At 54.5% G+C, this 24,332-nt stretch overlaps 8 protein-coding genes and 1 non-coding gene across 9 annotated transcripts; 5 read left to right on the forward strand and 4 right to left on the reverse strand.

Annotated features, from left to right (window-relative positions):
• Positions 1-230: 230 nt before the first annotated feature.
• Positions 231-2,607, forward strand: K437DRAFT_256201 (ATP synthase F1, beta subunit). The gene is made up of 5 exons (XM_013388112.1): positions 231-436; positions 727-905; positions 990-1,561; positions 1,643-1,897; positions 1,965-2,607. The coding sequence occupies exons 1-5, from the start codon at positions 250-252 to the stop codon at positions 2,404-2,406; spliced, it is 1,635 nt and encodes a 544-aa protein (XP_013243566.1). The 5' UTR covers positions 231-249; the 3' UTR covers positions 2,407-2,607.
• A 125-nt stretch (positions 2,608-2,732) lies between these two features.
• Positions 2,733-4,243, reverse strand: K437DRAFT_256204 (N-terminal nucleophile aminohydrolase). The gene is made up of 5 exons (XM_013388113.1): positions 4,081-4,243; positions 3,725-3,980; positions 3,485-3,643; positions 3,160-3,354; positions 2,733-3,041 (listed from the first exon to the last, which is right to left on the reverse strand). Exons 1-5 carry the CDS (start codon positions 4,208-4,210, stop codon positions 3,029-3,031), a joined length of 753 nt encoding a protein of 250 aa, XP_013243567.1. The 5' UTR covers positions 4,211-4,243; the 3' UTR covers positions 2,733-3,028.
• Positions 4,244-4,711: 468 nt separating this feature from the next.
• On the forward strand, positions 4,712-5,540 carry K437DRAFT_278300 (uncharacterized protein; the record flags this gene model as incomplete). Its single annotated transcript, XM_013388114.1, has 3 exons — positions 4,712-4,903; positions 5,002-5,019; positions 5,112-5,540. The coding sequence occupies 3 exons, from the start codon at positions 4,712-4,714 to the stop codon at positions 5,538-5,540; spliced, it is 639 nt and encodes a 212-aa protein (XP_013243568.1).
• A 316-nt stretch (positions 5,541-5,856) lies between these two features.
• Positions 5,857-12,376, reverse strand: K437DRAFT_268128 (uncharacterized protein; the record flags this gene model as incomplete). Its single annotated transcript, XM_013388115.1, has 5 exons — positions 5,857-6,152; positions 6,224-6,775; positions 6,842-12,050; positions 12,124-12,219; positions 12,284-12,376. 5 exons carry the CDS (start codon positions 12,374-12,376, stop codon positions 5,857-5,859), a joined length of 6,246 nt encoding a protein of 2,081 aa, XP_013243569.1.
• Positions 12,377-12,757: 381 nt separating this feature from the next.
• K437DRAFT_273932 (cysteine proteinase) lies at positions 12,758-17,533 on the forward strand. The gene is made up of 5 exons (XM_013388116.1): positions 12,758-14,629; positions 14,710-15,009; positions 15,072-15,785; positions 15,849-17,147; positions 17,217-17,533. The coding sequence occupies exons 1-5, from the start codon at positions 13,036-13,038 to the stop codon at positions 17,438-17,440; spliced, it is 4,131 nt and encodes a 1,376-aa protein (XP_013243570.1). The 5' UTR covers positions 12,758-13,035; the 3' UTR covers positions 17,441-17,533.
• A 165-nt stretch (positions 17,534-17,698) lies between these two features.
• On the forward strand, positions 17,699-20,204 carry K437DRAFT_235251 (uncharacterized protein). The gene is made up of 2 exons (XM_013388117.1): positions 17,699-19,638; positions 19,705-20,204. The coding sequence occupies exons 1-2, from the start codon at positions 17,958-17,960 to the stop codon at positions 20,088-20,090; spliced, it is 2,067 nt and encodes a 688-aa protein (XP_013243571.1). The 5' UTR covers positions 17,699-17,957; the 3' UTR covers positions 20,091-20,204.
• A 70-nt stretch (positions 20,205-20,274) lies between these two features.
• On the forward strand, positions 20,275-22,697 carry K437DRAFT_256208 (uncharacterized protein). Its single transcript, XM_013388118.1, has 4 exons — positions 20,275-20,746; positions 20,809-21,851; positions 21,921-22,026; positions 22,083-22,697. Exons 1-4 carry the CDS (start codon positions 20,435-20,437, stop codon positions 22,476-22,478), a joined length of 1,857 nt encoding a protein of 618 aa, XP_013243572.1. The 5' UTR covers positions 20,275-20,434; the 3' UTR covers positions 22,479-22,697.
• A 218-nt stretch (positions 22,698-22,915) lies between these two features.
• Positions 22,916-23,023, reverse strand: K437DRAFT_t27. The gene has a single exon. It is a non-coding gene; the product is annotated as a tRNA-Thr (tRNA).
• Positions 23,024-23,170: 147 nt separating this feature from the next.
• Positions 23,171-24,193, reverse strand: K437DRAFT_215097 (tryptophan synthase beta subunit-like PLP-dependent enzyme; the record flags this gene model as incomplete). The annotated part of the gene is made up of 1 exon (XM_013388119.1): positions 23,171-24,193. A coding segment is annotated over one exon (1,023 nt), but the record flags the coding sequence as incomplete, so codon positions are not given.
• Positions 24,194-24,332: the final 139 nt, after the last annotated feature.

The following is a 24,332-nucleotide window of genomic DNA, read 5'->3' on the forward strand; positions in this document are numbered from 1 at the left end:
CTTCCCTCGTCTGTCTCACTGTGTTCGTTCGCTGCTGCTGCCCGGCCTGCCCCGGCTCATCCCGCCGCGTCTGCGCATCTCCCTTCCACTCCTTCTGCTTTCCTCCTCGTCCTCTTGTCCCATCTGATCCCCTCTCATCCTTCCTGGCTTGGTTACAAGTGCTCCTCAGTCGTAGTACTCCACGCTCACGATTACAGGAAAAGGCACAGCCGTATCCGATCCACCCCCTCCGCCCTCGCCTCACAAGCCATGATTGCTTCGAGGTCTTCGGCCCTCCGGGCAGCTGCCCGCCAGTCGGCAGCGGCCAACTCGAGGAAGAACCTCTTCTCCACCGTCGCAAAGGCCGCCGTCGCACCTGCTCGCCAGGCCGGTATTGCCTCCACCGGCGCTGCTCGCGCCGCTGCAGTGCAGATGCCCAAGGCTTTCGCTGCCCAGGGTGAGTGAAGCACGAAGAAGACCGCTGGGGGGAAGGATGGGAAAGAAAATCATGAAGAAGGAAGCACGTTGCTGCCTGCCTGGCTAGGAAGAACGCTCGTAGGGATCAGGGTTGAAGGGCAAACGAGACGATTTTATCGATCTTCGCGTCCGCATCAACATCTGGACAGCTAGAGTCGAAGGCAGAGATACCTGGAATCGCAGGGAAGGTACAGCAGGATGTCCATGACCCTCCTTCACAACCCGAACCTCGGTACTAACCAATCCGTTCTTCCACCTGCGTTTATGAAGCCCGCAACCTCGCCACTCCTTCCGAGGCCAAGGGTTCGGTTGGTGCCATTCGCCAGGTTATTGGCCCCGTAGTCGACGTTCACTTTGAGGGCGAGGTCCTCCCCCAAATTCTCAACGCTCTCGAGGTTGACGTCAAGGAGGGCCGTCTCGTGCTCGAGGTCGCCCAGCACTTGGGAGAGGTGAGCATGACTTCGTCCATCGGCGTTCCTGCACCTCTTCGCATCATCATCTGAATATTCTTTTCCTATGACACGCTTGCACAGAACACTGTCCGCACGATTGCTATGGACGGTACTGAGGGTCTCGTCCGTGGCCAAAGGGTCGTCGACACCGGTCTGCCCATCCAGATCCCCGTCGGCCCCGGCTGCCTGGGCCGTATCATCAACGTCGTCGGTGACCCCATCGACGAGCGTGGACCCATCAAGGGAAAGAAGCTCGCCCCCATCCACGTCGAGCCGCCATCATTCGTCGACCAGTCGACCACCGCCGAGGTGCTCGAGACAGGTATCAAGGTCGTCGACCTGCTCGCCCCGTACGCCCGTGGTGGAAAGATTGGCCTGTTCGGCGGTGCCGGTGTCGGCAAGACGGTGCTGATTCAGGAGCTGATCAACAACATCGCCAAGGCCCACGGTGGTTTCTCTGTCTTCACCGGCGTCGGAGAGCGCACGCGTGAAGGGAACGACTTGTACCACGAAATGATTGAGACTGGTGTCATCAACCTCGAAGGCGAGTCCAAAGTCGCACTCGTGTTCGGTCAGATGAACGAGCCCCCTGGTGCCCGTGCCCGTGTCGCCCTGACTGGTCTTACCATCGCCGAGTACTTCCGTGACGAGGAGTGAGTTCAGACAGCCTCCATCGCGGGCATTGCAGATGGATTATTCTCTTGCTGATGCTTCCCTACCTCCTGAACCAAAAGGGGCCAGGACGTGCTTCTGTTCATCGACAACATTTTCCGCTTCACCCAGGCCGGTTCCGAGACATCTGCCTTGCTCGGTCGTATCCCTTCCGCTGTCGGTTACCAGCCCACGCTGGCCACCGACATGGGTGGTATGCAGGAGCGTATCACTACCACCAAGAAGGGCTCCATCACGTCCGTCCAGGCCGTCTACGTCCCGGCCGATGACTTGACGGACCCTGCGCCTGCCACCACCTTCGCGCACTTGGATGCCACGTAAGTTTGCCCGTGCCTTCCTCTTTTCTTTGGACGTTGCTGATGTAGTTGCCTTGTCTACCTGCAGCACTGTGTTGGCCCGTTCGATCGCCGAGCTGGGTATCTACCCGGCCGTCGACCCGCTCGACTCCAAGTCGCGTATGCTCGACCCGGCAATCGTCGGCAAGGAGCACTACGACACTGCGACGCGTGTGCAGAAGCTGCTGCAGGACTACAAGTCGCTGCAGGACATTATCGCCATTCTGGGTATGGACGAGCTGTCGGAAGCAGACAAGCTTACCGTCGAGCGCGCCCGTAAGGTGCAGCGCTTCATGTCGCAGCCGTTCGCCGTCGCACAGGTCTTCACCGGTATTGAGGGCAAGCTCGTCCCGCTCAAGGACACGATCAAGGCCTGCAAGGAGATCCTCACCGGCCAGCACGACGACAAGCCCGAGGGCGCTTTCTACATGGTCGGCAACATTGACGATGTCGCTGCGAAAGCGGCCGAGCTTGCCAAGCAAGCGTCGTAATCCGTCCCATGCATGACGATTGCGCTGCGAGCATATCAAAATACCACCCTCCTGCAAAATGAAACAACCGAACCGAACAGAAGTTGACTTGAAGCTTGTTTCGAGATCAGCTTGAACCCGACTACCTGTAGAGAAGAAGACTGGCTGCACCTGTCTTTTGCCCTTTGAAAGAGATCGATGTTACAGTCTTTTGATTCAAAACAGTGCGCAGTGAGGCTGTGAGAGAGAAAATGAGCAAGGTTGCTTGTGCTTGTCCTATGAAAAGGGTGTGGGACAATATGCACCGTGACAGACAGGAGCGGGAATCAGTTGGAATTGAGGATCATGCGCGATCTGCGATGAATAGACGAAGCTTGAGGCTGAGGCCATATCTGCTATTCTACACGAATTCAAGTTTGCAGGAGCATTAGCGCACGCGATCTTTCGTTACGCACGCCTTCGCCTTTGGATGGAATGACCAAGTGTGATGTTATCGCAACTTGCGACAGCCCATCCGTCTCAGTGTGCATAAGTCGAGACTAGGGTGGAACAAAAATACCCAGAGGCTGGATCCACTGGACAAAGAGTTGGTGCGCGTGCATATATCTTCGGTTTTCCTCTGACGATGCCAAAGACGAGCAAGTTACAACGCTAGGCTATATATGCGGGTTGAGCAGGAGAAATCAGTTCAGAATAAGGGTATAGCGTCCCATCAGCACGGTGCATCATTTTGCAATACGCCTGCGCGGACGAGACCACAGCTGTCCTACTCACTAATCCTTGATCTCGCTCTCGCTCAGCTTCCGGAAGCTCGGCAGCTGCACCTCTGATCCAGGTACGTTGGCGAGCGTGTTTTCGCCAATGATACCGATCTCGATCGTCTTTTCGGTCATCTGCCCTTCGAAGCCTTCCTTGAGCGTCAGCAGCGCCGTGTGAATCGCATCTTCTAACGAGATGTCATCGTTGTATCTAGGCCATTCGAAACAGCGGCACGCAACAAAGAGAAGAGACGAGAATAGTAAAGCCGATCAGTCTTGCATGCTCGTCCTGACAAAGCATGAGACCAAGGGAATGGCAGAGTAACTATGCGAGTACGCACCTCTTCTCCAGGAAAGTCTTGGCGTTGGTCATGTTCTTGCCCATTGCGCTTGCCTTCCACATGAAGTAAGATCCGGAGGGGTCTACTTGATACAGGGATGGGCCGCGGACCTTGTCAAAGCCGGCGATGAGCAGTGACACGCCAAATGGACGGACTCCTCTGCAGCCGACAAATACAACGGTATGAACGGTGAGCTCAACTTGGCCTATGACGTGTCGCAAAGCAGGACTCCTGACTCACCCGCTCTGAGTAGCCTCTTGCATGACAGTCGCGACTTCCTGCACCAGCACGCGAGTTGGTGGGTATTCGCCGTAGATCTTCCAGTAGGCCTGCGCAGACTTCCTCGCCTTTGCGACCAGCACCCTGAAATCCGGGCCCATGCCGCTGTACACCATGCCGATGTTAGGGCAGATCAAGCTGACCTTCTCTAAGGCCGAGTCATCTACCAGGGGAGACGGCATGCGTTTTTCTGTCGCGATAACGATGGCATTTGTGGCTGCCCCGTTGCATGAGAAATGACCATCAGTAACACAGAACACAGGGCAATCGCAAGCGAGCCCAGCGAGAGCGCATGTCACGATGTGCTTTGCACACACCTTTGATGCCTAACGAAGTGGCACCAGCCGACACTGCCGCAAGCGCATGTTCGATCTGTACGAGCTTGCCAGACGGGGAGAAGGTGGTGAGGGAGAAGCTGTATGCTCCTTCTCCAGCTCCGGCTGACATGCTGGCGAAGCGCTTCTAAATAAGCCGCCTGACCAACTTTGAACGTTCTTTGCGTAGGTATATCTTTCTTCCACGGTGTGCTCGAGATCGAGCGGCCTAGATGAGTGGAATCAAGGTTATCGTGCAGGTCCCAGGGGCCACGTCTTCGTTACCACTGGCGATGCATTCGAGGAGCCGGGAGCTTGTTTCATGGTACCTGCGCGTGGTGTGAGGGGACGCGGCCTCCAGAGCACATCTCTCGGCCGACAGAGCAAAGTCACGTGCCGCTTCCTTGTCGGCGATTGACAGCACTCCGCCGCACCTTGCGAGGCAGACACAGTGCCTGGTTCGAAGCCCAATGAAAGACGCCTGGGCTTCCCTATCTGATTCGGGCAGCAGGTTAGCTGTGCAAATTGGGGGCGTCAGTGATATATCCTCTCCCTCGTGCATATAACTTCAGCCGCTTCCAGTGCCACTAGCTCCAGGTCATCCTAGCAACAAAGTAAGAAGAGTATATTCATCATGCTCAAACAAGGACTCACGACCATTGCGCGCTCGAGCGTACAGGCCAGTGGCAGCAGGGCGCTGTTCACCAGCGCCGCAGCCGCCACTTCTTCGATTTTGACCGGGTCAGCCGCTCGTCCTCCTCTCAGATTAGCCGCTGTCGCACCCAGGGTGGCAAACAGGGCGTACCACGCGAAGGTCATTGACCACGTAAGTAATGTGCTGTCCTCACAGCCTCAGAAGGGTCGGCAGTGTTATTGACCGACATTTGTTCGCCTTTTCTCGCTACTTTTCTTGCCCGTCAACAGTACGAGAACCCAAGAAATGTGAGTTTCTGAACCTGCGCAGTTTCTACTGCTTCCGGCTTTCGCCTTGCGAGGTCACTTGAGAGAAATGCTGATTACCATCTTTCCAATAGGTTGGATCATTCAACAAGGCAGATGCAGATGTCGGCATCGGTCTCGTCGGCGCACCAGCCTGTGGCGACGTGATGAAGTTGAGCATCAAGGTTGATGAGAACGGCATCATCTCAGATGTGCGCTTCAAGACCTTCGGCTGCGGCTCCGCAATCGCATCGTCTTCGTACATGACTGAGCGCGTCAAGGGCATGACTCTTGAGCAAGCTGGCGCCATCAAGAACACCGAGATTGCCAAGGAGCTGAGCTTGCCGCCTGTCAAGCTGCACTGCTCGATGTTGGCGGAGGATGCGATCAAAAGCGCTATCAAAAATTACAAGTCCAAGCGGGAGGCGACGGGCAACAAGGCACCGGGGCATATCGACGTCACGCAGTCTGCGGCTACCAGCGAGACCTCCACCTCTGTCCACGTAGGCTCAGGCGCCGCGTGAGTCACGCAACATTCACTCGCTGCTATCGGGACTGTAGGTTGTGTCCTCTTCGCACTCCTTGCTTCTCTGGTATTCCTGCAAAAGGTCTGCGGACGCGCGCACCATCGTGCGTCTCCTCCACCCCAAAAATCCGAGCTATTTGGATCTAGTTGTCCGCATCGTCGTTGGTTCATGAGAATTCTCATTGGGTGCGCGGGCGACCTTCAGCAGCTTGAAAGGTCACCTCACCTTGTACAATACAGGTTCTACTAAGGCATCATTGCATTCTGTTGAGATCATCCGCCTTGGAGTGATCTGTGCCGCATATCTACGTCCTTCAACCGCTCCCAAAGCTACGCAATGCGATTCCGGCTTTGGGCTTCACTGCCCCGCCCCTACCAGCGTGAGCGCCAGCGCCTGACAGTAATGCGCGTCGCACGCTGCTCTCCAGCAGCGATCGACGCTGCTCGTCGAGACCCGCGGCCGCGACCTTGAAAGCGGCTGAATGCGTCGATGCGAGCGTTACGAGCTGCGAAACAGCAAAGCTGTGTGCTGCACTGGTGCTGTTGATGTCTTCCTCGTCTGAGCATAACAGCAGCAACGTGGGTACGACGGTTAGCATCAGTGCGGGATCTGTCATAGAGATATGGGAATCAATCAGCAATCCGCTCACTACTGGCACGTCGGCACAAAGAAACACTTACGAATTGAGCTCGGGAGTGTCCCGAACAGGCCCATGATCACCCTGATTTCCTCGCCCACCAAGGCCAGCTTGTCATCATGCTTGTCCGTTGTGGCACGAAGCTCCTCCGCTCTCCGAGCTACGCCACTTATCAGCCCAGCGAGAAGCTGCCCAGCACAGTAGCGTATAGCCACATTTGACCGGCCGCTTGCAAGCAGGATGGAGCGCGCGCACGTGGAGGCCGTCAGGGAGATCTCGCCGTCGTCCGTTGATATCCTGTGACTGATCAGATATGTGTACTCTTCCAATACTGCTCGACTCAATGTGATAGAGCTGGGAAGTGCCGTGACTACGACAGTCAGAGCGAGAAGATTGGCCTTTGTGAGACGAGTAGCAAGCGCCGCTGAACGTGAGCGCATGTTGTTGATCGTTTCAACAGCCCTCGAAGTGAGGCCGTGCACGGCCTTTTGGAGCGAGCCGAGGTTGCCGGATGGCAAATGCTCGCAAAGAGCTTTGAGGGAAGGGAGGGTCGGTGTGATGAGATCGACGTCGATGAGCTCGTCGCGCAAAAGATCTGCGTGATAGTAACGTCAGGGTCAATATTGCTTCAGCGGAGACGTGCCACGACACAAAGCCTCACCAGAGTAAAGATGCACCAAAATCGCAAGCAAGTCGTTCCTCTTGCTCTCTTCGTGCAAATCCGAAATCTCCAAGGCGGAAGAAAAAGCGAAAGTGAACAGTTTCGCCTTCTCCAATGTAGTACCAGGAGCGGAGCGACACCTATCAATCACGTAGAGTGATGATCGCAGACACTTGTTGACCATCTCCCTATTCTGGATCCGGCCGCCGTAGCTGGCAATCAGCGTTGAGAGCATTTGCATGACACCGATCTGCACAGTGACCGACTCGGTCATGATCATCCTGTGGCACAAGGCAGAGAGCTCATCGAAGAGAGCCTCGTCGAGCAATGCGGAGCCGGCATACTTAGCGTGACTGAGGCTTTGGAGCGTTTGCAAAGCGACGCGCTTGACCCGGGCTTCCAGCATCGAGTCCTTCCAAGAGGAAGTGGAAGCGAGAATTTCGAAGGCAAGCCCGTATATGAGGAAGAAGAAGCTGGAAGGCTCTTCGCTAGCAGCGTCATTTTTGTCCTTGTCGGAGTCGGGGCCAATCTCGAGCAGCTGGGCTTCGTCCGAACGCATGACCACCGAGAAAGCGTGCAACACCCGCCACCATGATGTCTCAAAGTACGGCAGCACCACCTCCCGGGAGAGGCCAGCATATTGCGAGTCGAGAGCTGCGCTGAAGTTCATGCCAACGGTTGTTCGGCCAAGAGCAGCTGAGTGGACGTCTGTACTGTGCAACCGAGCGTACTCGCGTAGCAAAGCCGTCCAAGAGGGTACGAGGACGCTGGCGTGCGGCTTGACAATTTTGTCCAGGTAGTCATGCGATCCGCATGCTAGGTAGAGCTCCGCCCATGCCGTAAAGACCGCAACTTTGAGCATGACGCTTGCGTTTGGGGTCAGATTCTGAACATCGCCGAGGCTGGACATATACACTTGCTGCGAGGCCTCTAGGGCCGCCACCAACTGTTTGAGGATGCGTCCCATACCGGCAGTGTCCTTGATGATGCCTGAGCCCACGAAAGAGGCGCAGACTTGCACGGCGGATGCTAGCACTTCCGGGGTGCTGTCCAGTGTAAAGGCAGGCATCAGTGCGGAGGAGATCGGCGCTTGATGTTGTTCAAGCATGAGGGCCTCCGGAAAGTCGGGGTCTGGTGTCAGCTTGAAGTTTTCCACAACGTCTCGAAGTAAGACTAGCCCTTCTTGACGTATGTCCGTATTTGAAGCAGTGCTAGCTATGAAAGCCATTTTGATCAGGTCTGTCACTCGGTTGGACATCAAGAATGCCCCTTCAGTGGGCGGACTGCGGAAATGCTCCAAACGCCCCGCATTGCGCAATGTCAGGAAAATCTCATGTACGCACTGCAGAGCAAATAGCCTTGTTCTCCAGCGGCTGGTCTGCGACGCTGCCCACGATGAGCCTCCGTCATCGATGCCGAGCGAAGCAGATTCCTCATCTTGCAATGCCGACGTCGTTGCTAGCGATGCGGTCGGCCGTGCACCCTTGTCAACTCCCTTTCCAGTTGAAATGATCCGCTGACAAAGATCAACCCAAGCGCGTGGATTCGCCGCCGCCGTCTGCCTCAGCCAGCTGAGTGTTACATCGCGCACCCCTTCCAGTAAGGGATCCTTGTCGAGCTCGGCAAAAAAGTCTTCAGCTAGGCGATCTCCGCCAACCTTGCTAATCGTCAAAGCGTCTTTCTGCACCAGCTGGTAGAGGGCGTTCATGGCACAGGCTTTAAACGGTCGTCGGGGGCTAACCAAGTGGCGACGCAGCTCGCCAATCCAATGGACTGTATCGATGTGTCCTGGCGCAAATAAGCTAAAGTGCTGGTACGCCTTGGTAGCTTCAATGACTACGCCATCTTCTGTTTCGAGCTGCATTTCCGCCATCATAGCCAGCAATAATTCGCGAATCTTTGTACTGTCTGCGAGATCGGGCCCCAAGACTCCAAGCATTGCATCGATGATGCGGCACATGGATTGGTGAGCCGGCAGATCTCCTCGTAGATTAACTGACCCGACACTTCCGCCTTCTGGTTCGTGCGTGTCTTGCATGTAAAGCTTAACGAGCATGCCAAGGGTGGACGTCACGTATTGCGTATAGCTGAGACTGGCAGCTTCGACAACAGATTGCAATGCCTGGAGCGAGAAGTAGTGCACGGTTGGATGCGGATCGCGCGCCAGTGAAAACAACACATTCACAACCGTCTTGGTGAGCGGCCCTGCTGCCAAGCCGCCCAGAGAGGAATAGATGGAGCCAAAAGCGAGGGCACAGCCCGCTCGCGCATCTGGATCTCGATTGCTGACCACTTGATCGACAAGGAATTGGACTTGCACTGACGACAATTGAGAACCAGCAATGGCTGCGAAGCGGCCATATGCTTCGCTTGCAGCGTTTCTGGTCGCAGTGTCGGTGCTAAGTAGTCCAGTCTGCAAGATCTCGCGCATCACCGAAGAGACTTTCTCGTGGCTGAAACCGGTCGCTAAGCGTCCGTTGGCCGAGGGTGTTGCAGCAACACGTAGCGATCCGAGCAGCGCGGCCATCGCGTTGACTTGAACTGCCATCTGGCGGCCGGGGTTACGATCGAGACGCGGAGATCTGAGATAGGCTGCGATCCCCTCTAGAGCTGCAATCTGGGAGTTTCTCTGCTGGAACGGGAAGAGCCGCGCAAAGACTTCTATAGAAGCATCCACAAGTGATGTCGATGCAGGTGCCGCCAGCGAGTCTTTTGATGGCAAGTAGATCAAAGCAATGTCATGCTCTGGAGCACCAAATACTGGCCTGTACTGTAAGTTGTCAAGCTCGGCTTCGCAAATGTCTCTGTTGAGCCGGCCCTTCCTAGAACGGGCGGGAGTCAATTGCACGCCTTGCCCGACGCTGCATGTATCTACGTCGATTGTGCAGCTGACACCGAAGGCATAGCCGTCTGCCAAACTCCAGACAGACGTAAAGTTCCCCGCGCTCGCAGAAATTGCGGCCTGTGTGGCACTCCCGATGTACCGGTCAGGTTCTGCAAAGGCCTTGAGGGCAACCATCAGGAGACCTGACTCGAGTGGCTCCATGGCTGGGTTCTCAGCAAGAACAGTAAAGCACTGCATGAGGCGTCGGCGCAGAAGAAATTCACGATCCAGCAATGTGAGCCCGCCAAGATGTACGCCTGGAGTCTGCTCTTGGAGAAGGTTGGGATGCTGAGCTGAAAAAGCGTCGACGAATGCTAGCGCGTGGCTCAGTAGAGCTACGATCCGTCTGGAGGTGTCCAGATTGACCAGTTCCGAAGCATTGTGGAAGAGGAAGGATAGGATGCAGCCGAGTGTGCATTCTCGCACATGCAACAAGAAGCCCCACTCCGCTTCTGATCGGCCCGAATTGGATGATGCAGTGTCTTTTGAAGTAGGCTTTGGTAGCGCGTTGCGCCAGATTGTGAGCAGTTGTGATTGGTGCATGCGGACGAAATTTGGTCCAAGTGACATTAGCGCACTTAAAAGCGTCCAGGCAACCTGGATTTGGACCGCAGAGACGTGCAAGTCATGGTTTCCTGAGTCCTTGAGAAGCTTAATGCTAAGGGAAAGCACCTCGACGCTGACGTCAAATGCTGTGTACAGCGGTCGCTTTGGTATCAGGCAGAGCACCGCAGCAAGACCACGAGCATGACCATTTGCACTGCGCAAGAGTTCAACTCGTTGACTGCTAGAGCCGGTGACGAGCGCCTTGAGGTCCTTGTTCAACAGACTCAGCAGGTGGGTGATTGTGGAAGTGAGCTGCATGGGGTTGGCATCACAGTATGTGCGCAAGCAAAGGGCAGCACTCATCTGGACGGATAAGCTCGGGTGTGACGCGCACCGGATGAGTGGTGCATATAGTGCATCTTGGACCTGCGGCGGAGTACTTCCAAGCTGAGTGAGAAGTCCGGTGCACTCGCTCAAGGCGACAGCCAGCGTGAACTTCGCGGGAGGGAAATGCCCAGGTGTCAAAGTGGGCCACCGCTTGATATATCCCGTACATATCTGTTGGATGGCCGCGACCTGACCCTGCTCTCCAAGCATCCTTTCGCCGATGAATTCACGCAGGAGGATGCGCACCCCGCTGCGAAGAAATAGGAATTCGGTGCGCTGATTGTTGCTCCTCAGCATAGCTGGCATGTCCGCCGCAAAATGCTTGAAGATCAGCTCGTAATTGAGATGCACCCATTCAGCGCCTAGACGCGTTAGAAGAGCGGCATAAACGTCAAAGAGGGCAGCCTGCAGCTTTCTTGAGGTTGGGGACCGAAAATACGCTGTTGACAGTTGCTCAAACATGCCGGTCGGCGTCATCATCCGCCGGAACGTGCTTGCCTCCTCGGCCGATGTGGGGATTCCAATCTTGCCATCATCTACGTCGGCAACCGTGTCGCCCTTCTTCTTCTTTCCTGTAGATTTAGTTGCAGCGGTCGGAAGTGGCGCGCTCTCTTGTTGAGTCAACGCCAACGTCATTGCACACAGTTCGGAAACGACACGTTTAGTCGGAAAATCGGCTGTTTCGAGTGCCTTGAGCGCACATGCAAGAACAGCTTCAACCTCATTCCTGCTCGCCAAGTGCGTCGTTTGCTCGTTGAGAGTCATGATGCATTCTGCGTACCCTCTGACAACAGCACCTGCTTTGTCAGCCAGACCTTGACGAAGGCTTCTGAGCATCTCTTTGCCAACCTGATCGCTGAGACTAGCAGAGCCTCTGCGTAGGACTTTTTTCAAGCAGAGCAGTGCATGGTACCGCAGAATGACTGGGTTGAACGTTGATTTGGCCACTTGGAGCGCTGTGGTGACCAGATCGTTGAAGAGACTCATCACATGTTGTCCAAGCGCGCCAAATATCTCTCCTGTGACGTAAAATGCTGCAACGCGCCCCTCTTTCGCAAATGCGCCCTTGTAGACGGTTCCAATAGCAGCGCCAGTGGTAAGCTTCGCCGGGTCGTCCGAACTCGCCCTCAAGAGCGTTTGCAGAATATCGAAGAGACTGCGGGATTCTCCGCTGCCAAAAACTAAGATGAAACATCTTGACAGCAGATATCTTGACGGTCTTCCAGGATGCGGCGCGGTCAATGACGGTACCTCGAATGCTGTCGCTGACGAACCGCCAGGGCCTTGTGGGTTGGGGCTTTTTGGCACGACTCGTTGTGGTTGCACGCATGTGGGTAAAGTCAATGCAAGTAGTGATTTTTCGAGCTCCGCTTGACGCTCATCAATCAAGTCCTGCAAAACATCGAGCGTTGTCGTCGGATCAGGGGATGCTGGAAAGTGTAACTACCGCGTCAATTCTGCTCACACGATCAGCAGACTTGAGGGTCTTTTCCAGCTTGGAGAGCCATTGAAGAACGAAGACCTCGCCTTGCTCTGAAGCGACAGCACTGGCCAACTTTGACTGTACATTCAGACCAGAGCTACCGTCAATATCGCAGTCAAGGATGAACCATTTTACAACTTACCTGGTCGAGTCGCATGAAGTCGAGCCAAGCGTCCTTCTTTACTCCATCAGTGCCGTTCGGCGCGCCGCTGGCGCCATTCTCGGTGGGAGCCATGCTCGACCGAGCCGAACTTGCACCCCTCCGCGAAGGATTCACGTCCTTTTTCAAGCTGGATTTTTGCACACAAGCCGAGACTTTGGACCATCGGGCATCGAATATCAAGCAAGCGAGGTGCATACCCCCAAGACTACGAAGACCAGCTGAAGTCCAAACCCCACAGCGAGAGCTGAGAGGACATGCGAGAGCGATACCAGCGGACAGCCAGCAGCTAGACGCGTACCATATCTATAGCACCTGTATGATTAACCCTAATTTGATAACTAATGTGCTTCCATCTTCGCGTTTCAGCACTGGGGTAGTTCAGCCTCGTCATGACAAACTTGGGACGAGGTCCGTGAAGGCGTGAGCTGTAAATGAAGACGATGACAAGTGGCATTCCTCAGCGCCTCAGCCTGGTGAAAATAGGCAGAATTATGAACCTCATGACAATAGCGGAGACGCAGCTTTGAAGATCTCGCACTCTGAGGCGCGCTGCAGGTGCAGCTGTCGGAGATCGCGCCTGCCATTATCGGATCATTGTCGCGTGGGCGTCCATTCCAAGATCACGCACGGGTCGTATTCTCCAGCGTGCTGCCTGACGAAAGCATCGACGGACAAGTCAGGAAGGCCAGACTTGAAGCTTGAATATTGAACGTCAGGCTTGATTCACAAGGATGGCAACAGGGAGGTCGCCTTCTCCATCGCAGGCGATACCAAATGTGACCCCCGCTAAAGACCCTGCCCCAGCAATGACAGGATCTTCCGTCAGATCGTACGCGGCCGCCGCGTCGTCCCATTCTACTGCAGGGCCTGTCATCGAGCTGGCTGGCGTAGCTGAATTTGTGGAAGAACCTCCACCACTAGAAGAGCTCAATGTCGGCAGCGGGAGCTCCCCACGGTGGCATACGGACGCAGGCGTTGATGTATCCTCTCTCGCCGGCAACATCAGCGATGACGGTCGTGACGAGTATCGCGATATGTCCCTGCCGGATACATCACCCAAAGGCCCATTCGCACCCAGTGAATTCCAGTCGAAGCGATCCCGATACTTTCAACACGGCGCTTCCGACGAACCAGTGTTCAGTGTCGTCGATGGCTTACCAGCGAACTCACGCAAGGTGGCAAGACTTGATCGTCTCGATGCAAATATTCAAGACTTGCCCGTCGCCGAAATTCGTTTCAATGAGGAAGCCAACAGGATGGACGTCACGACTGAGTCTACGAACCCTCAAGAGTTCCCTCCGCCTTTTTATCCGCATGTTGTGGATGTGGAAGAAGACTGGTCGCAATTCTATGATGCAAATAAAGCATCCGCTGCCTCAAACTTAGCGGGGCCCACCTCGACTCCGCTTCCATCATTACCAGTGTACAACACGCCGGCAAGGCTTCTGCATGATACTAGTATCATTTTCGATACGCGCAATGAACGTGCCGTCAAAGTCCAATTTCAGAAACAAGGAACGACAAGCGGGCCAGATTCGACCGGAGACAAAGGCAACGGGAGTAACCGCTTGGGGTTTCCCACCCAAACAGACTTGGAGTCCCTTCTGCCACATCCGAATGCGTACTTCCTGCCATCGCTAATGGAGTGGGTTGTTGTTGCACCCAGCGATTCCTTTGTAGCGGGTGTGTCACCACGAGTGGAGTCGCCAAAGCCGTGGGAACATGTTTTCGACGAGACGCCGCTATTCGAAATGGAGGAGGTAGATATTTCTCCGGAGCTACAAGCCTACCCAATTCCGAAAGGACATGCACCCGCATCCCCAGACCTTCCTCCAGAGGCATACCTCACCACCTTCAAAGGGCTGACAAGCCGAGGTGGCCGACAGGATAAGATCGTATTTGTTAGCCAAGCGAAGGCCATCCCAGCGATCTTAGACGAAGCTCTTTTACTCCGTCTCCGATCAACGCGGCTCTCCAACCCTCCACCAGGTGTGGACGACACAGCGCAGTACTTTGATGGCGCCGTGCGGTTGATCTTACGCATGCTGGCCGGCGCATTGAACGGAAATACCCGGGCCGTCATCGTGGAGAGCAAGACTGTCACACAAAAGCTCGGGTGGGATGAAATCGCGCGCGACATATTCTTGCGACTGGGTTGGAAGCTGGAAATCGTGGCAGAGGACGATGCGCGGCAGGCGATTAAGCCGCCCAACTTGCTGACGGCTGATGGCAGATCGGCTGGCCCGGGTTGGCCTCGCATGGGCAGAGCGTGGCTTGAGCTGTACCTCTGGGCTCAGCATTGCCGCGAGAAGATGTCCATTAACGGTAAGTGGAACGTCAGGTCTTGCTTTCACTCGCATTCAAAGCTGAGTCATTCTGTCGCCCCCCTTCCCCTGTTTTCTAAGAACCGGAGAGTGAGACCCGTACCGATTCACCTTTCGTACCAGTTGCCATATCCGCTATGGGATCGATAGAGCGTATCTTTGCCTTTGACAAGACTCAATTGGACCTTTCCCTCGGCCGGAACCCACCGTCCGAACGCGCAAGATTGAGCTTGGAGTATCTTGGGGTTCATGCGCAAGACGCCGACGCCACCATCAAGGCGGCATATGAAGCAGCCACTACAAGAGATATACGTCTCGCGCCGAGGCTGCTGTCGGCAGTCGAGTACCTCCTGATGGACCAGCGCAAGGAATCGATCATATGTGAGTGCGCTACTGCATATTGAAATGACACCGTAGCTAATAACGATTCCCACCCTCGTCAGTGCCAGTCATTCTGACCGAGGAACGGTCCAGGGGTCAATGGACATTTGACGAGCTTGAAAACTCGTACGCGCTCATCGGCATTGAGGGCACCAAATTCGATGCAAGCGACGAAATCGACATAACCTTTATCGCAGGCCTGTACGAGGGCAAAATCAAACAAGCCCAACAGTCAGAGTCCGTTGCAAATATGGAAAACCTCAAAAGAGCTCTTCAAGTGATTTGCCGGTCGAAAGGAGACCCGCCGGAGCTTGTGCGGTTGTCGGAAGCTCACTCAGGAATGACATTGGCGCAAGCATACAGTCGGCTTCAGGCGCCAGAGCCAGTCGAAGATGTCGACGACGAGTCTCTGTCGATGCTTTACAACGTTCGGCTCGGAGACGACCCCGCACGAACAGATGAGTGGAGACAGGCCCTGCATACCATCGCCCTCGCGAGGCAGAGTGGGATGTTGCTGCGACTCTCTCAGGGACAATCATCTAGCGCGCCAGATCCTTGGGCCTCGGCAGCGGACCCGGAACGCCCAGCAGGCCTGAATAACATCGGCAATACTTGCTACCTGAACTCTGTCTTGCAATACTTTTTCTCCATTCGTGAGATCCGAGAACGTGTGCTGGAATACAGCTCTAAGGTTGGGATATGGGAAATGCCAAAGGCACTTCGAAGAATCGGAGGTCGCCAGGTTACAGCTCGTGAAGCAGAACGTTCGCATAAATGTAAGTCTGGCAAAACTTTCAGTTGGAAAAGGCGCAAATGTTTACCCCAACTTTCGTTTTCAGTCATCTTGCATCTTGCGGCTTTATTCCAGAATATGATCAGCTTCCCCGCGGCAGCAGTCACTCCGGAACGAGAGCTTGCGTATCTGGCGCTAGTGTCAGCGCGTGCGGAGGAGCAGGACGAAGCAATGCGTCAGCTCGCTGTTGAGCAAAGTACATCGCCCAAAACAGTGCCGGAGCGAGGCTCTTTGGAGAATTCCACAGGTAGTGCGGGAACCGATACTACGCTTGTTGAGGAGGCAGCGGCGGCTCTGCCAGCTTCCGACGGCCCTGCAACTGCTCCACCCCTTGGACCTCCGTCACTTCCTGAGCGCAGAGTGTCGCTTATGCAAGTTGGTGCACAGCAGGATGTCAGCGAATGCTTGGACAACGTCATGTTTCAACTAGAGGTTGCCCTTGGCACTCTCAATGACGAATCGCCGGATGGCTCCGAGGCGCAGCCCAAAGACGCGACCCCCGGCGATGTTCTGATGGAGATCAAAGTAGATGGGGGGGACGAAGCTCCCGTTGCAGAACCCAGCTTGCTTTCGGCTCTCTTTCTTGGAGAAACGGCACAAAGGCTACAACTCCTCACCAACATCAACGAAGGGATAATCACTGGGTCGAGCAGCGAGGTTAAGAAAGAAGTTTTCAAAATTCTTCTCGTGGACGTTCTCGAAGAGGAAGGGCGAGACATCTACGACGGTCTGGACAGCTTCTTCGACGAAGAGGTCATTGCCAGCGGCGAGAGTAGCAAGGCAGTACGCCGCTCTGTCACACTGTTGCGACCGCCGCCCTTCTTGCAAATCCAGCTCCAACGTGTTCAGTTCGACAGAGTGCGCAGCCGGGCGTTCAAATCACAAGCGCACATGGAAACTCATGAGACCATCTACCTCGATCGATACTGCGACTTCGATCCATCTGTACCGGAAGATGCCAAACGCCTTGAAACCCGCAAACTTTCACAATCCTTGCGCCGCGAAGCAAGAGAGCTGCGGGCAAAGGCAGAATTCTTGCGATCGGGGTCAAAAGCCCTCACATCAAGGTCTCAACGAATTACCGAGACCTTGACAGACACCGCTGCGTTCATGGAATTCCTGCGAGACCAGCGCGACGGTACCAAAAGAGTTCTGAGTGATGCGTTGGACAGCATTGAGTTCGATGAGGCTCTTCCGCTGGAGCTACGAGCACACGCCGCTGCCGTCACAGAAGAGCTCAAGAAAATCGAGGAACAGCTCCGTGCCATCAAAGCGCAAACCACATCGCTGTGGAAAGATGAGACAAGGTATGAATACGTCCTCGTCAGTCTTTTCATGCATCGAGGTGAGCTTTCGATACATTTTCCAGCCCAGATTATTGGGGAGACACTGATTGAACTAATAAATGCAACAGGCGAAGCTACTCATGGGCATTACTTTTTGAACCAGCGCAAGCTCCAGTCAAGTCAATCCGGAGTGGACGTCTGGTTCAAGTACAACGATAGCATGGTTTCCACAGCTGATGTCAAGGACGTCCTACGAGATCCAACATCTGCCAATCCTTATCTCGTTTGCTACGTCCGAAAAGATTTGCAGGAAAGGCTGCACCTCGTGGAAACGTTGAAAAGAGAATTCTGAGCTTCCGTCGTTGTTGCCCGCGTACCCCACCTGCAGTAATAGAGTATTGCATCTCAACTGTATTCTAGACATCTTTGCACCCGTGCGTGTCTTCCCTTGGGTATTTGCACGCGACAAGCGAGGGCGAAGTATTGATGTGTCGATTTTGAGATGTGGGTGCCAGCCTGTGATAACAATGCGCAGATGGCCGTCGTGCCTCTGCTATTTTGTAGGTGACGCGGTACCACTAGATTGACAGCCCAAGCCATCAAGCCTTCACCTATATCCTCATATCCCCACTTCTTCACAAGTCACAACTCGACGCGGTGACGAGTAACGTGCTGACGCCACGACCGCCATAATCAGTCTCGCTTGAAAGCCAGGAGACACGCGTCACGCGCTAACCTCTCCCCGTCAAAAGTCAAGTGAAGACGAAGCTCTCAGCAGCTTCCCCGCTCTCGACCGAAAGCTCAGCTCTTCTGTACTGCGTAGGGTCGTGTATATTCGTCGACGTACTTGAAGCTCTCGGATAGGCATCATGCATCCAAGCAAAAACGCTTGGTGGGCGCTTTTGCGCAGACGGCAAGCTCCGTCACGCCGGCAGCTTCCACCTGCACTTCGAGCCCCTCTTTCTCCGTGCGTACGCTTTCGTGCCACGGGCAGTGCAAAGAACCTATCGACCTCAGCTGCGGCCTGCTCCGGCACGTCAAGCCATGTCAACCGTCGCTACGATTCCCCCGCTGCATCATCGTCCCGGACCCGTACCGGCAACGATCCCTATTCGTCAAAGGAGTCAGCGCTAGGTCGGCACTTTTACCTGAACAAGATCCTTGAGCAATGGGCGGCACGCCCGGCAACTCGCATGACCTTGCGTCAATTGATATTCTTTGGCAAGACGCTGGGAAAAGATCGCGACAAGATCATCAAAAGCGCAAACTATGTGCGGCAGGAACTGCCTATCCGAATCGCTCACAGAATTAGAGACTTGCAGGCCCTCCCGTTCGTCGTCATGACCAACAAGCACATGGAAGACGTATATGACAAGTATTGGGCAGCTTTCGAGAAGCTCAGAAAGTTTCCTCTCATCAAGAACATGGATGACAATGAACGTTTCTGCACGGAGCTGAAAGGCTTGCTGGAGGACCATCTCACTATCATTCCGAGCCTCACCGTTGGTATCGTCGAGTCGTCACACCACCTTCCTCCTCCACAGCTCGACAGCTTTATGGAGCGCATGTTACGAAGCCGGATTTCTCGAAGGGTGCTTGCAGAGCAGCATATCGCCCTGTCTGAGGCTTTGGACGATCCTTTCCATTTCTTCAACGATCACAATACGCTTGACCAGCGCATATCCCCTGAGGAGGCATCCGAGGGTGGTGAAGCAGATATGGGTGACCACATCGGCATCATCTACACGCATCTATCAGTTTCTTCTGTGGTCCGCAAAGGCGACCGTCTGCTCCGCAAAATGTTTGCGGCAGAACGTGGTATCTCAGAGAGCGACCCCATCATTCCAGAAGTCACCGTCGATGGCGATCTCGGTGCACGTTTCGCGTACATCCCCGAGCACCTCGAGTATATCATCTTCGAATTGTTGAAGAACGCGATGCGCGCTACCATGCGAAGGGAACTGCAGGAGCGCGATGATGTTCCAATCCGCGTCACCATCGTCGAAGGACCTGAAGACGAAGACATCATCATCCGTGTATCGGACAGCGGCGGCGGGCTTCCCGACGTTGCGAGTCAGCTTGGTGGCCCAGCTCTTGCGTCTCAAGTGGGGGCTCTTCCCGGCACATTAATGTCAAAAAGCACCACGAGCGCTGGAGCTTTCGGGATCAACATGCCGGGCCGGGCCATGCAATTAAGCACTGCAGACGCCTTTGGCGGCTCTCAAGCTTTCGTCGATCAAATCAACGAGAGCATGGCGATACGTCCTCAATTCGTCTCTTCATCTCCTGACATGGACTCTGGCGATGATGGCGCACCCGTTCGGAGCTCATACCAAGTCCCATTCATCTCGTCTTCGTCAGGCATGAACGCCAATGACGCATTGATCTCATTTCTCTGCTCCTTCTCAAATGTCCGGCGGAGGCTTGAGCTGGAAGCCGAGATGCGTAAGCAGCAAGAGGAAAAGGGTCGCTCATCCGGTGACATCATGACCGGCGGGCTGGGCAGCAGTAGACAACTGGAGGCTCTCCTCAACATGGGGACATTCAAAGGTAACTGCTCTCCAAACTAAGATCATTACGTATTCCGCTTACTGATGTGTATACTCCCCCACTCAGGCACAGTCCGCGAGCAGGTGGTTGGCTCGCATGCTTCAACCATTTCTAAAGACTTGCCAGATGCAGTCCCTTCGCTCTCTGCCTCGCCCGACTTGACCGGCAACCAGCGTAAGCACCCATCGTGGGTACCGCAACAAGACAACCCCACGGATTCGCCTTCATCCTCGGTCGCTTCTCTCGTGGAAGGTTCAGGAGGAGTGGGTGGCATCCGGAATCCTGCATCTGCTTCCGAGACAGGCCTGGGTCTACCTATGACCAAGGTATATTGCGACTTTTTTGGGGGAAGCCTTGCATTCCGCAGCCTGGACGGCCACAGTTCCGATGTTTACGTGCGGCTGCCAAAACTAGGGACCAACAAGGAAAGAATCGAGAGCGTGACACTGTAATGTCGTGTGCTTTGGCCATCTTCGTGTACATTCTTGGCGAACCACTCGGTCTGATCGATCGGGTTGTTGCGATACTGCATAGAAACTGAATGAACATGGTTTTGCTAATGTCATGTATGCGGTATGCTTCAATGTTGGATGCCTTCCTCATATAAAACCGGATATGTTGCGATGCAGTAGCACTGTTGCGCCAGGGAAGGGCAATTGCGCCAATCGCATCTTATTTCACTCCTCCTGTGAAACGTGGAAACGTAGGAAGGTGAGGAGACGAGTACTGGAGAAGATCTTCACCGCTCTTAGCGAGAGAGTAAACGCGCCCCAAAGCTAGCAAGCGCAGTCGCCAGATGTTCAAGACTCAGGGAAAGCTGAGCGACATCGTATGCCCGGCCCATCGCGATGGTGTCTGCGAGCCATCAAGAGCAGCCTGCCCTTTCTCTCACGATTTATCTGCGGTGCAGCCGTGCATGTCTGATGTGTCTGTGAAAGGAAGTTTGGCGATCACAGAGCCTGAAGAGCACGGTGGTAGCAGGGTCTTGGGGAAGCGAGCCATCTCTGTACCAGCATCTTCTTCAGAGCCCCCAAAGAAAAGCCGCAAAGAACATCAACAAATGAATGATAATATGCAAGTTTCAATGCGCAAAGCTCAGTCGGCAGAGGTGAGGTCCTCCACGTGATGGTGCCCGCGTTCTCCCTTTAACTATTGGACTCTCTTTCGCAGTCTTCCACAATGGCACTGGCACCAAAGTTGCTTTCCAAGGATCATCCGCGCAGCAGTAAAATTCCCCTGACAGCAAGACAAGCTATACTCAAAGCATTTTACAACGGCTTTTGCGGACTATATTCCCCCTTACTCAAGAGTCCAGATCCAGAGCTGTCGGCAGCAGGCAGAGACTTGGCGCACAAACACGCACTTGCTCAAGAGCTCGAGACGTTCAAGGCAAGCAATGAGCATTCATACAAAAACTCTTCAAGGTCTGCTCTAGTTGGAATTAACGGGCGCGACAAAGACACGATTAAAAAGGCGGCAGCAGACAGCCTCGATGAGAAAGCGAGGACTGGGTCGTTCTCCCAGCAAAACCTAGAAGAGTGCAAGGAGACCGGGACACAAGCTGACGTGGGGCGCAAGCGGACGCAATGCGTTCAAAAGGAGAAAGGAAAGCTTACTTTGCAAAAGTTCAGAGATAAGCTCTTTGTGTGTCCGGTGGGTGCACTTGAGATTTGGGGCTACACTACGCATATCCCGGAAGAATGGGGCCCCGGAGGCGAGGCACCAGACTCAATTGGGCAAGAGAGACAGTGCGATCGATGCGGCGTAACCTTCAAGATCGAGTCTCCACCAGACAAACACGTGGCTTCTTCCGACAGTTACGATACCGTGTGTCGCTTCCACCACGGTCGCAAACGCCCAGAGAAGCTAGCAGGAAAGGGAAGAAATTTGGTGTGGACATGCTGCGGAGCGAAGGTGCTCGAATCAAAGCAGCTCAATGAAGAGACCGCCTGCAGCTCATCTTGCACCCATGTCTTCAGACTAGAGTCGGCACGGCAACTACACGCCCAAACCCCGTTCTTCGAATCTCATGCTTCGCTTCCTTCAAAAGAAGCTAAGCCTGACGCTCATGACATTCTTGCGCTGGATTGCGAGCTGTGTTTTACCACGGCAGGCATGAGCTTGACCCAATTAAGCGTGGTTTCCGCAGAGGGAACGACCCTCATGGACATCAAAGTGAAGCCGAACGTCGCCATTATTGATTACAATACTCGGTCCGTCGAGAAGAGTTCAAGTGTGCAGCCGCGAGTTGAACTAATACGGCGCATTGTATGCACATGCAGATTCTCTGGATTGACGGAAAAAGATTTTGCAGAGGGATCAGATACGTGCGATTTAGTGCAAGCCCGAGGTCGCCTTTTACAGTTAATGCACAAAGACACCATCTTAGTAAGTGCCATGCTCAGGCAATGCCCCACGGCCCTCTTTCTCATGCGATGTTGCAGGTCGGCCACAGCTTAGAGAACGACCTTAAGGCTTTGAGACTCGTGCATTTGAACATTGTCGACACTGTGACGCTCTTTCCGCATCCACGCGGACCGCCATACCGCATGAGTCTCCGCGAGCTTACAAGCAATCACCTTGGACGCATCATCCAAAGTTCAGGGGCCGAGGGACACACAGCCTCGGTCGACGCGCAAATGGCCCTCGAGCTCGCGAGATGGAAGATAGTGAACGAGCCGGCATCGTCGCCATTTCGCAATGTGCATTCCAAGTGGTACGGCGGAGGCCAGAAAGAGCCTCCTCTTGCAAAAGAAAAAGAAGAAACACCTGCAGGAACCCCGTCCGTCACAGTGAGCGCCAAGTCTTTGGCTGCCATTGCAGTTCCGAAGCGGAGATAGAGACACGATATCCAAATCAAGCTATTTTGGCTTGCATCAATCACCTTTTCACGCGGTACCAGCCACTCGCTGCGTTTGGATGACGCCTCCGAAGGCTCGTCAGCACACGGCACGGAAGGCCCTGACGTTTCGCCTGCCGTCCAACTAGCTTATCACTCAAAACTATGTACTTAGATATGGTATCGTGCAGACATGTACTTGATGTATCATGCTTGGCCGTAATCAGCAGACTCGAGAATCGAGCGCATCACTCTCCACATGACCAAAATGATCACGTCGAATTCTTTATGATCTGCCGCAAGTTGCATGTTAAGTCGAAACATGAAGGCGCAAAAAGTATTTTCCTGTTGAAATTATGGGTGGTGACGCGCGCATTGCAGCAACCTGCGGTCGAGTGAATATTCAATTGCGCGCGGCAGGAAAAAAGAAAAAAGAAATGCCTCCACCGTGAATCGAACACGGGCCACATGCTAACAAGCTCTCTATCGCAGTGAAGCGACAACTTTGTATACGAGGCACGGCTTCTACCACTAAAATATAGAGGCGGCTGATGTATACGCTTGCAAATAAGAGAATATATTCTATCCACAAAGCCGACTTCATTACCTCGATGTGGAACTTGAGCACATTCAAGCCGCGCTTGAGTCTATCTGACATCGTTGCTCATGGATGGCTGCATCGAGACCAGGTACTTCTCGCCTCCATTGCTCGATGTCCGCCGCATTCACCTTCGAGCCACCGCAAACGACAATGACTATGTTGCTCTTCCGCTGCGTGTTGGGCTGTTTGGCCAACAGTGCTGGTAAAACCTGTTCCGAAAAATATGCGGGCGTCAAGCTCGCCGCGCAAGCCAATTCAACTATAAATCGATGGTCCCTCGCAAATTGCCAACCCGCGAAGGCCGCTGCGCTGTCGGGTACCGTGAGCGTAGAGAAAGCCCCGCCTGCCTCTGCCGTTGTATAGGAACGGGCCAAAGCCAAAGACTTAGCGGAAGCCTTGAGCGCGCCCATGGAGGTCGCTTTGGAAGTGATCGCCAGCAATGCGATGTGCTTTCCGGAGTTGTGTGCTGCAGCGAATGAATCCGCCCCAAAGCACTCGACTGCAACGACATGGGGCCGTGAGGCAGTATCCTGCTCTACAATGCCTGTAAGAACACCAGCCAGGAGACCGCCTCCGCCAACAGAGCACACTAAAAGGTCTGGGGCTTTCGCATCGCCGCTCGCTTCTTCCATCCCCTTGAGCTGTTCGTAGATTTCTGGAACCATCGTCGAATGGCCTCTTATCAGGTCCTCGCCCTCGAACGGATGGACGTAAACGCTTCCGCCTGGCGTTACGGTTTCAACCTCTGCGGCCTTCCGTCGAGCGCCGTCGTCACATATGTCCCAAGCGGCGCCGCCTTGGACCACCTCTGCTCCCTCGGCTTTGAGCAGCTCGACGATATAGTCTTCCGTTGAGACAGGAACAAAGACGGTGCATGACAGGCCAAGCGCGCGGGCAGCTGTCGCGGCCGCGAGACCAGCATTTCCGCCGGACGAGCTGATCACATGTATCGGTGTGGTTGAGCTTGACCGCGATGCTTGAGTTTGGATGACCCGTGAAATACCTCGAAACTTGAATGATCCACTTGGCTGGAGCGCCTCAAGCTTAAGAAAAATATTGTGACCGCTCTTTTGGGAGAGTGGAGCCGAGTAGACCAAAGGCGTCCGAATGTACAGATCGCGCATGCTCGAAGCCTCCCTTGACAATGTTGGGTCGTTCATCACACAGGTTACTGCAGTCTTAGCTGTGGGAAGAAGGACGCTTTTCTTGTGGAGCTACGAGGAGACCCGCATGTATCGCATGAAGTTCAGGCGC

The sequence above is a fragment of the Tilletiaria anomala genome, assembly GCF_000711695.1.
Source record: "Tilletiaria anomala UBC 951 chromosome Unknown K437scaffold_35, whole genome shotgun sequence".
Lineage (NCBI taxonomy): Eukaryota > Fungi > Basidiomycota > Exobasidiomycetes > Georgefischeriales > Tilletiariaceae > Tilletiaria > Tilletiaria anomala.